Source organism: Puma concolor, chromosome A2, assembly GCF_028749965.1.
Source record: "Puma concolor isolate L17-30 chromosome A2, mPumCon1.1.hap2, whole genome shotgun sequence".
NCBI lineage: Eukaryota > Metazoa > Chordata > Mammalia > Carnivora > Felidae > Puma > Puma concolor.
Genome location: NC_141668.1, coordinates 153,737,124 through 153,750,985, shown reverse-complemented (window position 1 = coordinate 153,750,985; position 13,862 = coordinate 153,737,124). Strand labels below are relative to the sequence as shown.

The 13,862-nt window shown below is 46.2% G+C and overlaps 2 protein-coding genes across 2 annotated transcripts in view; both read right to left on the bottom strand.

The window, feature by feature from the left end:
* The window catches only part of PRKAR2A (protein kinase cAMP-dependent type II regulatory subunit alpha), a 113,135-nt gene extending 107,508 nt beyond the window's left edge, over positions 1-5,627 (bottom strand). The window contains exon 1 of the mRNA XM_086698267.1: positions 5,101-5,627. Coding sequence (XP_086554393.1) covers positions 5,101-5,353 — 253 coding nt within the window. The 5' untranslated portion in view covers positions 5,354-5,627. The remainder of the gene's footprint in view (positions 1-5,100) is intronic.
* A 5,591-nt stretch (positions 5,628-11,218) lies between these two features.
* Positions 11,219-13,862, bottom strand: part of SLC25A20 (solute carrier family 25 member 20) — a 29,956-nt gene continuing 27,312 nt past the window's right edge. The window contains exons 6-9 of the mRNA XM_025916459.2: positions 13,605-13,677; positions 13,118-13,227; positions 12,508-12,632; positions 11,219-12,075 (exon numbers count right to left, since the gene is read on the bottom strand). Coding sequence (XP_025772244.1) covers positions 12,013-12,075; positions 12,508-12,632; positions 13,118-13,227; positions 13,605-13,677 — 371 coding nt within the window. The 3' untranslated portion in view covers positions 11,219-12,012. The remainder of the gene's footprint in view (positions 12,076-12,507; positions 12,633-13,117; positions 13,228-13,604; positions 13,678-13,862) is intronic.

The window sequence follows — 13,862 nt, the reverse complement described above, 5'->3', positions numbered from 1 at the left end:
TGACACTGCCCACAAAAAATTACTCAAAATGTACCAATACCTAAATGTAAGAGCTAAAACTATAAAACTCTTAAAAGAAAACAGAGGTTAATTTTCATGATCTTGCTTTTGGTCATGGTTTCTTAAATATGACACCTAAATCACAAACAAAAAAGAAAATGATACATTAGACTTCATCAAAATAAAAAACTTTTCTGCTTCAAAACAATATCAAAAATTGAAAAAACAACTCACTAAATGAGAGAAAATATTTGTAAGTCGTACATCTGATAAAGGACTTGTTTACAATACATAAAGACCTCTCACAACTCAAAAATTAAAAAAAAAAAAAATTAAAAAATGGACAAAGGACCTGAATAGACATTTCTCAAAAAAAAGATACACAAATGACCAAGAACCATTTGAAAAGACGCTCAACATCATTTAAGGAACTGCAAAGCAAAACTACAATGAGGTATTACTTTCCATCCATGTGGATGGCTGTTATAAAGAAGACTGTAGGGGCACCTGGGTGGCTCAGTCAGTTAGGCCTGACTTCGGCTCAGGTCATGATCTCACAGTTCGTGGGTTCGAGCCCCATGTCGGGCTCTGTGCAGACAGCTCAGAGCCTGAAGCCTGCTTTGGATTCTGTGTCTCCCTCTCTCTCTGACCCTCCCCTGCTCACACTCTGTCTCTGAAAAGTAAATAAACACACAAAAAAATTTTTTTAATTATAAAGAAGACTATAAGTGTTAACAAGGACATGAAGGAATTAGAACCCTTAATACACTGCTGGTTAGAATGTAAAATGGTGCAGCCACTTTGGAAAACAATCTGGCAGTTCCTCAAAAGGTTAAACAAAGAGTTACCGTATGATCAAACAATTCTACTCCAAGGTATACATCTCAAAGAGAAAAACATGCGTCCACACGAAAACTTGTACACATGAAATATTCATAGCAACATTATTCATAAAAGCTAAAAAGTGAAAACAACCTAAATGCCCATCAACTGATGGATAAAATAATGTGGTATATCCATACAATAGAACATTCAGTAATAAAAAGGAGTGACACATTAATTTATGCAACAACACTGATGAACTTTAAAAACATTATGCCATGTGAAAGAAGTCTTAGAACAGTTTTTGTCACCCCAAAAAGAACCCCATACACTTTAGCCATCAACTGCCAACACCTCCATTCCCCTCTCATCTGCTTTCTGTCTCTATAGATTTGCCTATCCTGGACATTTCATATGAATGGCAAAAGACCATATACTGCATGATTCCATTCATATGAAATGTCCAGGATAGGCAAATCTATAGAGACAGAAAGCAGATGAGTGGGGAATGGAGGTGTTGGCAGTTGATGGCTAAAGTGTATGGGGTTCTTTTTGGGGTGACAAAAACTGTTCTAAAACTAACTGTGGTGATGGTTGCACATATCTCTGAATATAATAAAACCACTGAACTATACACTTTAAATGGGTGAATTATATAGTATGTGAATTATATTCCACAAAGCTGTTACCAAATATATATATAACACATAAATATACTACTAATATAATATGATATGATATATTACAATATAATATTAACGTGTGTGTGTATGTGTATATGTATATATATATATATACATATGCTGGGAGACCCACAGGTGTATGTTTTATGATAATTATAGAAGTGAACCAAGTCTGGATACCAATTATTGTCCTCATGAGGATGCAGTTACAGAAACATATTAATAAATCTAAACTCTTGGGGCACCTGGCGGGCTCAGTCGATTAAACATCCAACTCTTGGTTTCTGTTCAGGTCATGATCTCACAGTTTTGTGGGTTCAGGCCCCACATCAGGCTCTGCGCTGGTAGCACTGGAGCCTGCTGGGGATTCTCTCTCCTTCTTTCTCTGCCCCTCCCCCAGGCGCGCACATGCACGCGCTTGCTCTGTCTCTCTCTCTCTCAAAATAAATAAATAAATTTTTAAAAAATTAAAAAATAAATCCGAACTCTTCAGGTTTTCCCAAGAGTTAAATATTCATTATAATACTTCATACTTAATGTGCTATTTGATATCAAAACTGTTATTAAAAGAGTGTTTCAAATAGCATATAATTTTATTTATTTTTTTTTTTTTTTTAATTTTTTTTTTTTCAACGTTTATTTATTTTTGGGACAGAGAGAGACAGAGCATGAACGGGGGAGGGGCAGAGAGAGAGGGAGACACAGAATTGGAAACAGGCTCCAGGCTCCGAGCCATCAGCCCAGAGCCCGACGCGGGGCTCGAACTCACGGACCGTGAGATCGTGACCTGGCTGAAGTCGGGCGCTTAACCGACTGCGCCACCCAGGCGCCCCTAGCATATAATTTTATAAACTGAATTGGTGGTTAGCCATACTAAACAAAATCTCTTTGTTATATACATATCTAACACTACATATCCTATTTCTTATTTTAAGTATTATAGGCTTATTGCCCTAATGTTCCTAATCACTGGATATGTATTTCTTTTCTTGTCTTTTTAAAAATTGTGGTAGGGGCACCTGGGTGGCTCAGTCGGTTAAGCATCTGGCTCTTGATTTTGGTTCAAGTCATGAGCTCACAGTTGGTGAGACAGAGGCCCAAGTAGGGCTCTGCACTGACAGTGCGGAGCCTGCTCAGGATTCTCTCTCTCTCCCTCTCTCTCTCTGCCCCTCCCCTGCTAGCTCACTCTCTCTCAAAATAAACACTTAAAAAATTGTGGTAAAATATACATAGCATAAAATTTACCATTTTACACATTTAAGTGTACAACTCACAGCATTAAGTACATTCACAGTGTTGTGCAACCATCACCCCTATCCAATTTCAGAACTTTATCATCCCGAACAGAAACTCAACACCCATTAAACAATAACACCCCATTACCAGCAACCTCCAGCTGCCAGTTAACCTGTATTCTACTTTATATCTCTCTGAATTTACCTATTTTAGGTACCTCATATAAGTGGAATCATAAAATATTTGTCTTTTTGTGTCTGGCATATTGCAGTAGCATAATGTTTCCAAGGTTCATCCATGTTGTAGCATGTATCAGAATTTCATTCTTATTAAAGGATGAATAGTATTTCATTCTATGTATATACCACAATTTACTTATCCATTCATCTTCTAATAGGACAGGGGTTGTTTCTACCTTTTGGATATTGTGAATAATGCTGCAGTGAACACTGGCATGTAACCATATGTTTGCTCCCTGCTTTCAATTTCCTGGGATATATACAGAACATTGAAATTGCTCGATCATACGGTAATTCTATGTTTAACTTTTTGAGGAACCACCAAACTGTTTTCCACAACAGCCAGACCATTTTACATTCCCACCAGTAATGAACAAGGGCTCCCACTTCTCTACATTCTCATCAACACTTGCTATTTTTTTTCATAATACCCATCCTCATGGGTGTGAAGTGGTATCTCATTGTGTGCAATGTATTTTTAGTCTATTATCTGTAAATAAAAGTTCACCTTGTGTTGATTTCTATAATTATACGTAGCACAGCCACTTTAGAAATATAAATAACAAATATTTACATGTTAGTAAAATAAAGCACAGAGTCACAAAGATTTAAGTCAACTCAATTTTTAAAAAAGATATCAAAGATGACAAAGATAACACAAAACTTGTAAACTGTTTCACTCATCTGGGACTAATTTCTAAAATACTAACGTGTATACATAAAAATTTCACAAAGCAGGTTACAGCTTTGTGATTTATATATGTGTCAATGAAACAAACATAGCAGACACTCCTGAAATAAAACTTTTAAAGACACATTTATCCCTGGGAGATCATTGTCACTGTCCCCATTTTAAAGTGAATCTGAAATCAAACAGGTCTGACCACTTCTCTTAGACCGCAAAGCAAATCTGTGCAGGAGATTTGGAAAATAACAACTTGATTTCAAGACTTTAGGCAAAAACCTCATAATTTAATATGCAATGTCAAAGAAACACAGAAGAACCATTTCTACTCTTAATGGTGAATAAACTATGGGAAGTTGTCCACAACACTGAAGCTTACGACCTCCAACAGCAATGACCGATAATTAACTCCTTGTTAGTGTGACCTGAATGTGGATTCAACTCAGAACTAGTTTTGTTTTGTTTTGTTTTGTTTTTTTCCAGTATGCTCTAATAACACTAAAGTCTCTAGCTTGGTCTCTGTTTTCATTGTTTTGTTAAATTTTGGCGGTTCAAAACTAGGATTATTCTACTGTTAAACTGACCAAGCTTAGGTTAAAGCAACCACGGAAAATGGAATTGCTTTTTGACAGCCTTGCTTAAACCAGATATAGAAAAGAGTTGTCTTTTTTCCTACACCCTATATGCTAAACAAGATAATTATCGTTTACCCTCACCAAATGTGATCCAATCGTTTTACTCAAGTTTAAATATATACTACATATATTTTAATAAATATTTTCAGAAATTTTAAGAAATACTAAGAATATTTTAAGAAATGCATGTCCAGTTATGCAGAGGCGAAATGACCCGACTGGTATTTGCTTGAAAATACTTCAGCAAAGAAAAAAAAAAAAAAAAAGTAGAAATGAAACATTTGTGACAGATATTTAAACTGTTGAATATGGATAGTGGCATACAGGGGTTCATTTCACCCTTTATCTGTCTACTTTTGTCTATGCTTAGTTTTCACCATAACTTTTCACAAAACGAATGATTTCCAAAGTTACCATCCCGGTTATTGAACACGAGCGAGTCGGTGGATGTGAGCGTCCTTGTCTTCGGCACGAAACCGGGCGAAGTGTCCCCCAGTAGAGGCGAGGCCAACGTGGGCTCCGCGCCACCACGCGGGCCGAAGGCGCGCACATTTGCTCCCAGGCTGAATCTGACAACTCACTCGGTGCGCTCGGGGCTCAGAGGACCGTGGAGCGCAGCTGGGAAGTGGAGCACGCGGGGCTCACGCCCGCGGCTCGGGAAACCCGGGCAAACTCTGCTGGAGAGCTCCAAGGTCCCAGCCCAGTGTGCTCGGCCCCCGCGGCCCCTCTAGATCGCTGGAGACCCCTGCACCGCCCCCTCCGTCCCCCCACCGCGAACGTCGGCCCAGCCCGCCGCCTACCATCCAAGTCCTCGTCGTCCTCCGACTCGCTCTCCGCCTTCGCGTCGGTGACCAGGCCAGGGCCGGGCTCTAGAGCCTGGGAGCCGGAAGGAGGGGCAGCGGGCGGGCTGGCGGCTTGCAAGCGGGCCTCGCGCAGGCGGGTGAAGTAGTCCACCGCGAAGTCGACGAGGTCGGGCGGCTGCTGCCGCAGCACCTCCACCGTGTAGCCCTGCAGCAGCTCCGTGAGCCCCGGCGGGATCTGGATGTGGCTCATGCCGGCGGCGGCCGCGAGGACAGGCGGGTCCGGGCCGCCGGCGGCCACTAGCTCCGCGCTCCCTCACGCCGGCCTCTCGCCTGGTGCCCGCAAGGTCTCCTCCCGCGCGACCCGGCTCCGGCCTTCCTCGCGCCGCCCTTCTGCCGGGTGTGCGTCTCCAGGCCGCACGACCCTACGCTACTACGGCTGGCCTGGCGCCGCCGCCGCTGTCACTGGGCAGCCGCCGCCGCCTCGGGGGCCGACAGGCGGGCAGGCGGGACGGGCGGGGCAGGAGCCCGGGTTGTGACGCACGCGGCCGCGGGCGTGCGCGCCCCCGCCGCCCGCCGGCCCTCAGTGCGCGTGCGCCGCTGGGCAGCACGCTGGCTCAGAGCCGTCCGAGGTCGAGATCGAGTCGCGGTAATGAGTGGTCTACCCGCCAAAGGGAGTCGTCAGTGCTTTTCACCTAGTCCCTAAGACCTTTCATGTATTGTTTCAACACTCGCTAAGAGCCTCCTGTTTGCCAACACCTGGTAGGCTCCACGGACACAGCCTACAGCCAGAGAGCCAGACGCAGGCACATACATTAAAACCTCAGTGTGGTTCCAGTTGTGGTGGAGAGCAAGAGGGCCCACTTTAGGAGGTGACATTCAAGCTGACTCGGAGGCCTGGTAAAAAGTTAGGACCACCCTGGTCACGGGGTGGAATGGTGGCATGACCACAAGACCCTCGGAAGTCTGGCAAGAGATCTGCAAAATGTCAAACGGGGAAGGCCTTGTAGATAGTAGGAGTTTCAGTGATACAGTAATTTGGGAGCCACAGGCAGAGAAATAAGCCTGGAAGAGTCACTAAGCCAAACTTGGAGAAACTGGAATAAGGCGCAGGGCAGGAACAACCTCTATGCCTGTTCCTCCTCTTGAGCATTCCCACCAAGATTCCCAGGACTAGGCCTGCGCACCTCTTCTCTTCCCACACTCCACCCTGGACTCACACTGATGGTGTTGAGCAGACCACAAGGCACTGTTATCCTTTGCCCCTAGGGAGGGGGCATAGGTGAATTGGAGAGGCTAGGCTATTTCCCAAGTTGCCCCCTTCACCCACACCAGATTGGAAGGGAATAGAAAAAGGTGACTGCCCTGGGTCACAATGCTGACAAAAGGCTGGGTAGGCATAGGACAGAGTCCTGCCTCTCGTTGCTGGGCCCAGCCAGAAAGTGACTAGCTGTAGGCTTGGGAACCTCAAAGGCATTTAGGATGGTTAAGCTCCACCTGGTAATTACCTAGTATTAATTAAAATCAGCACTAAGACCTCTCATATTGGCTTGGCACACACCCAGGAGCTCAGTGCTGCTGGGAACTGAGCTTCTGGAAATAAGAGCAACCGATCCCCACTGGTATAGAAGCCACCCACGCTCTAGGCCAGGTAGGCCTGTGATTCCAAATAGCAGTGTCTCCCTGGTTATGTTCCTGGACCCCTAGAAAGAGTCTTGGACCCTCTACTTTGTGAGAGGAGGGATAGTATCCAACTTGTTTCCTGCTGGTCCTTACTGCACACTCTTTAGAGATTTACTGAATGAATGAATGAATGAATGAATGAATGAATGAGTGAGTGAATGGTTTCCACACACCAAGCAAAGCCAGTGAAACTGTTCTGACCCATCTCAGAACTAGGATACTTTTCTTCAAAGCTGTGTTTCTGATCTCAGTATATGAACACTGCACTAAGAATAGGCAGTAAGAAGCTAAAGGGGCAGGGTTCCCCAACTCTTCTCTGCTCTTGAGTAAACCGACCCTTCCAAGTTTTCCAGGAGTCAGAACATACCCAGAAAACCTGGGTATGACTCCCACTGCACCACCACGCCTGAGGATCTGCCTGCTTCAAACAATCCTACGACCAACCCTTTGGAAAGGCGAATTCATAACTCCACTCCCTAGTTTGCTCATTCTTCAGGTTTTATATGTTTTAAAGGGGGACAGGTGCCTGTACAGTTAGGACTCTGACCTCAATTACAAAATAAGATAGAGGAAGGCTACTCCAGGGCTGATGACAGAGCTGGGTGTGGGTAGGCTCTCCCAGTCACACCAAGGAATTTCCATCAGCCTCTGCCAGGAGCAGGTCGGTTTGCTCTCAGATGCACCAAAGCTTCACCATCTATCCAGCAAACGGGACATTTAAAGGGCATCTTTGGAACTGGAAGGAACGACAGCAACAGAAAGCAGGAAACCCATAGCTGTTCCAAACCAGCCTGAGAGAGAGGAAGGACAGCCAGCCAGCCTCGAGGCCCTACTTGGCTCCCCTCCCCTAACACCTGGTCCAAGAGCAGGGATCCATCCCTGCACCTTCCAAGAAGCCCTTCTGTAGTAAGTGGAGTCTCAAGGGCCTTCATGAATGCCTAGCTGAGCTGGCCAAAGAAGGGTACCCTAGAGAAAGAATACTAGGGCCCTGAATCCCACATCTTCTACCCTTACCCTCCTAGGACTGCCTTTGTTCAAGCCTGTCCAGCTGCACCATTGGAGGTTACTGTGGCAACCAGACCCACAGGCAACCAGTAACCGGGAAACAGCTGCCAACAGTGTGATGGTGGGTGAAAAGGCCAAAAACAGAGACTCTCAAAAGCAAGAGAAATACAGAGACTGTGGTAGAGAAGAGGAGTTCCCAGAGCACTGACATGACAGGCACTCAGCTCCAAGCCAGTCCTAGGAGTCACTACCCAGCAGGCAGTCAAATCTTGCACAGACTGCCACACCACCAACCACAGGCAGACATGAACACAATGGGGCCAATTATCAGAGATTTTACAACTATGGATACACAGTAATACAGGTGGGGTACATGGTTAGCCCCATAGTAGTGGGTCTGGTGAAAATGAACATGGGTGGGGCACCAACTATTATGTCCAACGAAACAGTGGATTTCATGTAATCTTGATTGAACTCACAACAATGTGATCAAGACCCGAGCTGAGATCAAGAGTCAGATGCTTAACCAACTGAGCCACCCAGGTGCCCTGATAGGTTTATTATTTTAAAGTTTGTTTTTTGGTTTTTTTTTTTTCTCTTTCCAGGAAGAAGGGATACACCCAAACTCTCCCAGACTCCTCTGGAAGGCTGCTCTTGGCTCAGACCTCCCAGCTTATACTCCTCTGCCCTCTGATACCTTCAGCCTGCTGGGGGTGGGGGAGGAGACTCAGCCCCAGCAACAACACCTCCCTCTTCTCTGCCCAAAGGGGATCTCTAAGCCACTCCATTCCCCTACTTGTCTCCAGGGACCCATTGGTCACCTGATCACCTCTGCACACCAGCCCCACTGGTCCAGTCAGTCATCCCAGCTCATTTAGTATCTACCACCATCAGTTTCTATTTTGCCTTAAAAGCGTTTATGATCCTCGTTGACAGGAATAATTGGGGAAATAGGTTATGTTTTCTCTGTCATCACCGAAGCTGTCCTTCAGCCTCTATAATGCCTCCCTCATGGGGCCACTGCCTTTGGTCCAGAAAGTCTGGTCTATTTTAACAAGCATCCATGCCCCAGGAAGCAGTTAAATCCCAAGGCACGTGTTTCTGTACCTGTGAGCCACCCCCTCCCAGGACACTGTGTCCCCAGAAAGTGTCAGTCTCTGTAGTGGACCTTGGATCTGCCTCAGAGACCCGTCAGGGCAAGGACTGAACCTGGAAAGGAAGGCAGAGCCTGGCTGGAGAGTCACAGGCCTACATGCTCACCAGAGCAGAGAAAGCAGAAAAGAGAGCCCTCAGGGAACATCTGGCCCTGGGGCTTTCCCAGTGCCTGTAGGGACTGTGTGCTATCTGTGGCCTGACTCACAGGTCAGATGCCTGGGCTTTGACCCTGTGGCACAGACAGGCCTCCTGGAGCTTGGGTCAAGCAGCCCCAGGACAGCCTCTGATAGCATCACAAGCCTTTCTTCAGGCTTGTGGATACCCAGACCTCACTCTATTACCTGTCCTCTATTATCAATTTGCCAATGATCTTGACAGATCAGTTTATCCTGTCTGAGCCATAGCTTCCATATCTGAAAGTGGGGGTAAAAATTCTTGCCCACTAAACATTGAGTTACATGGGGATAAAGAAATAAGACCAAACCAATGAAAAGGTTAGAAAGGGCATAGGGGGTTCCAGACTCAAAAGAACTGTAGGGAAAGAATTATGTGTTGAGATAATATGACCTTACAGCAGAAATGGTATTACTGTTGTTTTTGTTTTTGTTTTTTTTTTTTTGAGAGAGAGAGAGAGCGAGAGCACACAAGTGGGGGAGAGAGGCAGAGAGAGAGAAACTTAAGCAGGCTCTATGCTCAGGGCAGAGCCCAATGCGGTGCTCGATCCCACAGCCCTGGGATCAAGAGTTGGACATTCAACCGACTGAGACACCCAGATGCCCCACTAGTGTTGCTTCTAATAGGCTTGTTGCAACATCCCACCATCTGCCTCTCACCTTTGACCCACTTATACTCTGCTTTGTGCCTGGGTGAGGCCGTTATCACCAGTTGGTTGTTTTAACACTTGCGTCTCACTTCTACCTTAAGACTGTGACAGTCAGAGAAATTGCTGAGGAGGGCCCCAACCTCTTCCCCCACCTATCCCCATCAGGGAGAGAAAAGATATATCAGGAACAGGTGGCATTTCAAAGTGCATCATAAAAAGGAAGTGCCAGTCAGGAGGGAGTTACTCACCATCTGTTCTGCTCCCTTCACAAATATGCCTCCTGGGGCTTCCCTATTTGACTTAACACCTACCGAACAACCAAAGGAGTAAAAGAATCTACCACCACTAACATCAAGGAACCAAAACATTCCATTTTAAAATGGAAGTTGTTTCAAAGGGCAAATTATCCAGAAGCACAGACTGTAAAAGTGATCCTGAGCCATGGGAATGACTGTCATTTGGCTGGAACGTAAATGCACTCACATGGGCTTCCAGGCAAAGGCTGAGGTTGCAGCACTGTCTCAAGGACAGGGTGCTCCCGAGAAGAGCTTCAGGAAACACATATGTGGCCATCTCCAAACCAGTGAGAAATTAAAGACATCCTGCAGAATGAGGGGGCAGGTGTAACACTGAATTAATCTTCCCAAGCAGAGGGCACACAATTTTCATCTCTAAATGTTTTTTGTTTTGTTTTACTTGACTATAATTCCTATCTGGTCATCCAAAATATGTTCCCTGGAAGAAAGTGTCCTTCCTTAAACCCCCAAATCTTCAGCTTCCTGCCCAACTGGCCATATCCACTCCCAGATGGGGGTGGGTCCCTACCCCCTCACCCCTTTATGCAGAGTGATGGCTCTAAAGCCAAAGTCCAAGGATCTCTGTGCAGCTGCAGTAAGGTGGGAAGTGCCAGCAGAACTGGAACTGCCAGATGAGACAACGCCAGAGAAGCCCAGCTCCTGTAGCCTTGCCATCCACCAGACAAGGACAAACTAATTTGTCTCCTTCACCTCCTCTGGATGCACCTAGGCATCAATTTGTCTAATTAGCAAGGCCCATTTGGTGACATCAGATCACAGTGACCCCAATAACCATATGAAGAGTCAAGATTGATTTTGGCTTTTAGAACAATCAACTCTCTGTTAGCTCAGACAGCCATGTGGCTGAGGGCAGAGAGATAAAAGAATGAAGAGAAGAAAAGAATGCAGGCTTGTACTGAGAACTGTGGGAACAATTAGCAATCAAGTCACCTGGTACCCCCACACCCTTCCCCATCAAGCAGCTGCTGTTGGGACATCAGGGAAGGCTGGGCTAGCCAAAACTTCTTCCTCTTTCTCCTGCTGAAGCCCCTGCCTGAAGCCACGAAGGACAGATACCAGATCCCTGACAGCCTCAGTCAAGGCTACAGGCTACCTGTTGAAATGACCCAAATCAAAAGAAAATTTCACACAATGCAAAAATTAGAAACAATATTTATTGTTTCCTGTTAAAAGAGGGTGCTCTCATGAGAAAAGAGTGTGCAAAAATGGCCTTTTCTACACCCTAGGTTTTGTCACTTATCTCAGCAGGGCTCAGACTGTTGATTCCAAACCCTCCTCACTCTGCAGAAGGGAAAGCTCTCCATTTACTCCTGGGAAATTGGGCTACTTAGTTTAAGTTTTGATTACCTGAATGCATTAAAAAAAAAAAAAAATCAAACTGTTAACAGGCTATCTGCCCCTAGGCACATTTGTTCAGTCCACTTGGACAGAGAGATGTGGGCCTCAAGTCCACATCCTCACATGCAGGCCAGGATTATATGATACCCTGGAAACCTGGTGTGTGTTCCTTGGTAGGGATTGAAGAACACCCCAGCTCCTGGTCAGCTGTTTGAAAACATGCATAGTGCCTCCAGTGAGACGCTGAGATTCCCTCTTTCTCGAGGAGTATTTTGGGTATAATAGGGCCTGTAGTCAACCAGTAGACAGCTCTCTGACCACAGGTCGTATCTGGTCTGAAAGCTACTTACTCCACCTCCAAATCCTCTTGAGATCCCTTAAACTGACAAGAGTAAATTCAAGTCTCAAAGTGGCAGACCAAGTTATACCAGGTAGAGGATGTCATTAAGGCAATGGTCTCAACAAGTCCATGCACACAGCTCTGATCCCACCATTCCCCTCCTTTTGCCCTTCAGGACTGACTAGTCCTGCCCACTGCTTCTTCCTCGGTGATAGCTTCCATCATCCAGAAGCCTCGAGCAGCCTTCAGCCTCACAAGTTGGGAGTGGCCCAGTTAAGGAACTTCATGGCAACTTCAAAGCCAAGGAAACAGGCCTGAGAAGGGGTTGGAAGGAAGAGAAAAACCAGCAGGCGTTGTGACTATCACAGAGACCACAGCTAACCCTGTCAGGACCAGAACTACTCCCTAACTTCATCAGGACCCTCCCTAACTTCATTCCTACCCCAGGTCAGGGAATTAAGCTGTGCTTTCTCATTCCTGAGAGGGGAAGAACATCCATGTTTCACAATTGCCCACTTCTGATGGCCAAGACGGAAATCAAAGCCCCTCCCCTCAGAGAATCCCAAAGACAAACCCTCCTGAAGCTTCAGGAAAGGAAGCAAATAAGGAGGCTCTGGCTGAGGGTAGGATTTGGGGAAAACTGAGCTCCCAATCTAATCCTAGGAGCAAGCAAAAGTCAACCCACCTAGACTTTGGACCCTGCTCTAAGCTCCAAAGGGAAAGTACAGCCTCTGTCTGCCACTCACCGCGTTGGCTGGAAAGGCTCGGATCATCACTGCATTGAATCCCTTATACAAAGATGTGACTCCTTCATCCCGGATCAGCTCTCTCAGCACATCTCTGAAACCGTTAGGATATTTTCCAGGAGGTGCTGTGGGTGAAATCCAACTGTTAAGGCTTTAGGAAGCTTCCTGACCTAACCATGATGACCCACGTGGGGACAATTTTGTAGTCAAGTCTTCCTGCAGGGTGACAGCATCAGGAAGAAGACACCTTGCAGGTCATCTGGGACAAGTCCACAGACAACACAGTTCACTTTGGGAGAAACAGACACACTGTCTGGATTACTGATGCTAAGGGAGTGGAGAAGAATAAAGAATGAAATAATCCTCTGCTCATGTGAAGGCAGAAGAGTTGATTTGACTGCTTACCTCACTTATTTTGTGTTTTGGCCAACAGGAAGTGAGTCTAGGGTTCCTAGAACACAAATGACTACAAGGGAAAATGTTGATCAGACAGATGCTGGGTGCTGCTGTGGAGAGTGAGTATCTTCAGGGCCCTAAGAGCTCTGCACCCCAGGGGCAGCCAGTGCTGGGACCCACTCCACCCTCATCTACCCCACGACCCTCCACTAACCAGTCTGGAAGCGGGACTTGAGCACGTCCGGGGGGATTGCCACAGCCCAGTTGAAGATCCCAGCAATGCCCCCAGCCACCAGGATCCGAGGCACGCTGAGCTCACTGACACTGCAGAATACCAACCGCAGAATACCAACCGCAGTCAGACAAAGGCTGTGAGAGTGGCGTCTAGACCATCCCTCCTATGGCAGATGGGGCAGTTAGAGAGAGGGAGAAACTGGCCAGAGGGAGGAGGTCCAAGGCCAGGGCTCCTGTGACATGGCAGCTGCCACTCCTTGGAGGAAGTTTCATGAACTTGTTTTATATACTTGCTCCAGTAGGTGAGGTACAGAGTTAGCGGTATTAGATGGGTCTCCGCAGCAAGGAGAGTTAAGTGGATATGGAACCAGGAGCAAGCCCCACTCTGCCATCAGACCCATTTACAGTAAAGGGCAACCAACCCATGACTGAGCAAAGTGGCTTCTAAGTTCTTCTATTCTCCTTACCTCTTTCCCTCTGGAGTGAAGATATTTTTCAGCCACTCATATGTCATGAAATACATCCCACTGGCTGGAACATCTGTTAGCAGCAAGAAAGAGGTGAATTAAATGATATAAAATCCTCACAGATTTCTTGAATTTAGAAGAGTCAAGCTTGGCACTGGCCCCTTCAAGGCTCCCTGGGAAGGTCCTCAGCAGCACTTCTTATCTGCATTAACTCCTGTGCAGTAATTAGATGCCACTTTGGGGCAAGCAGTAGTGTGA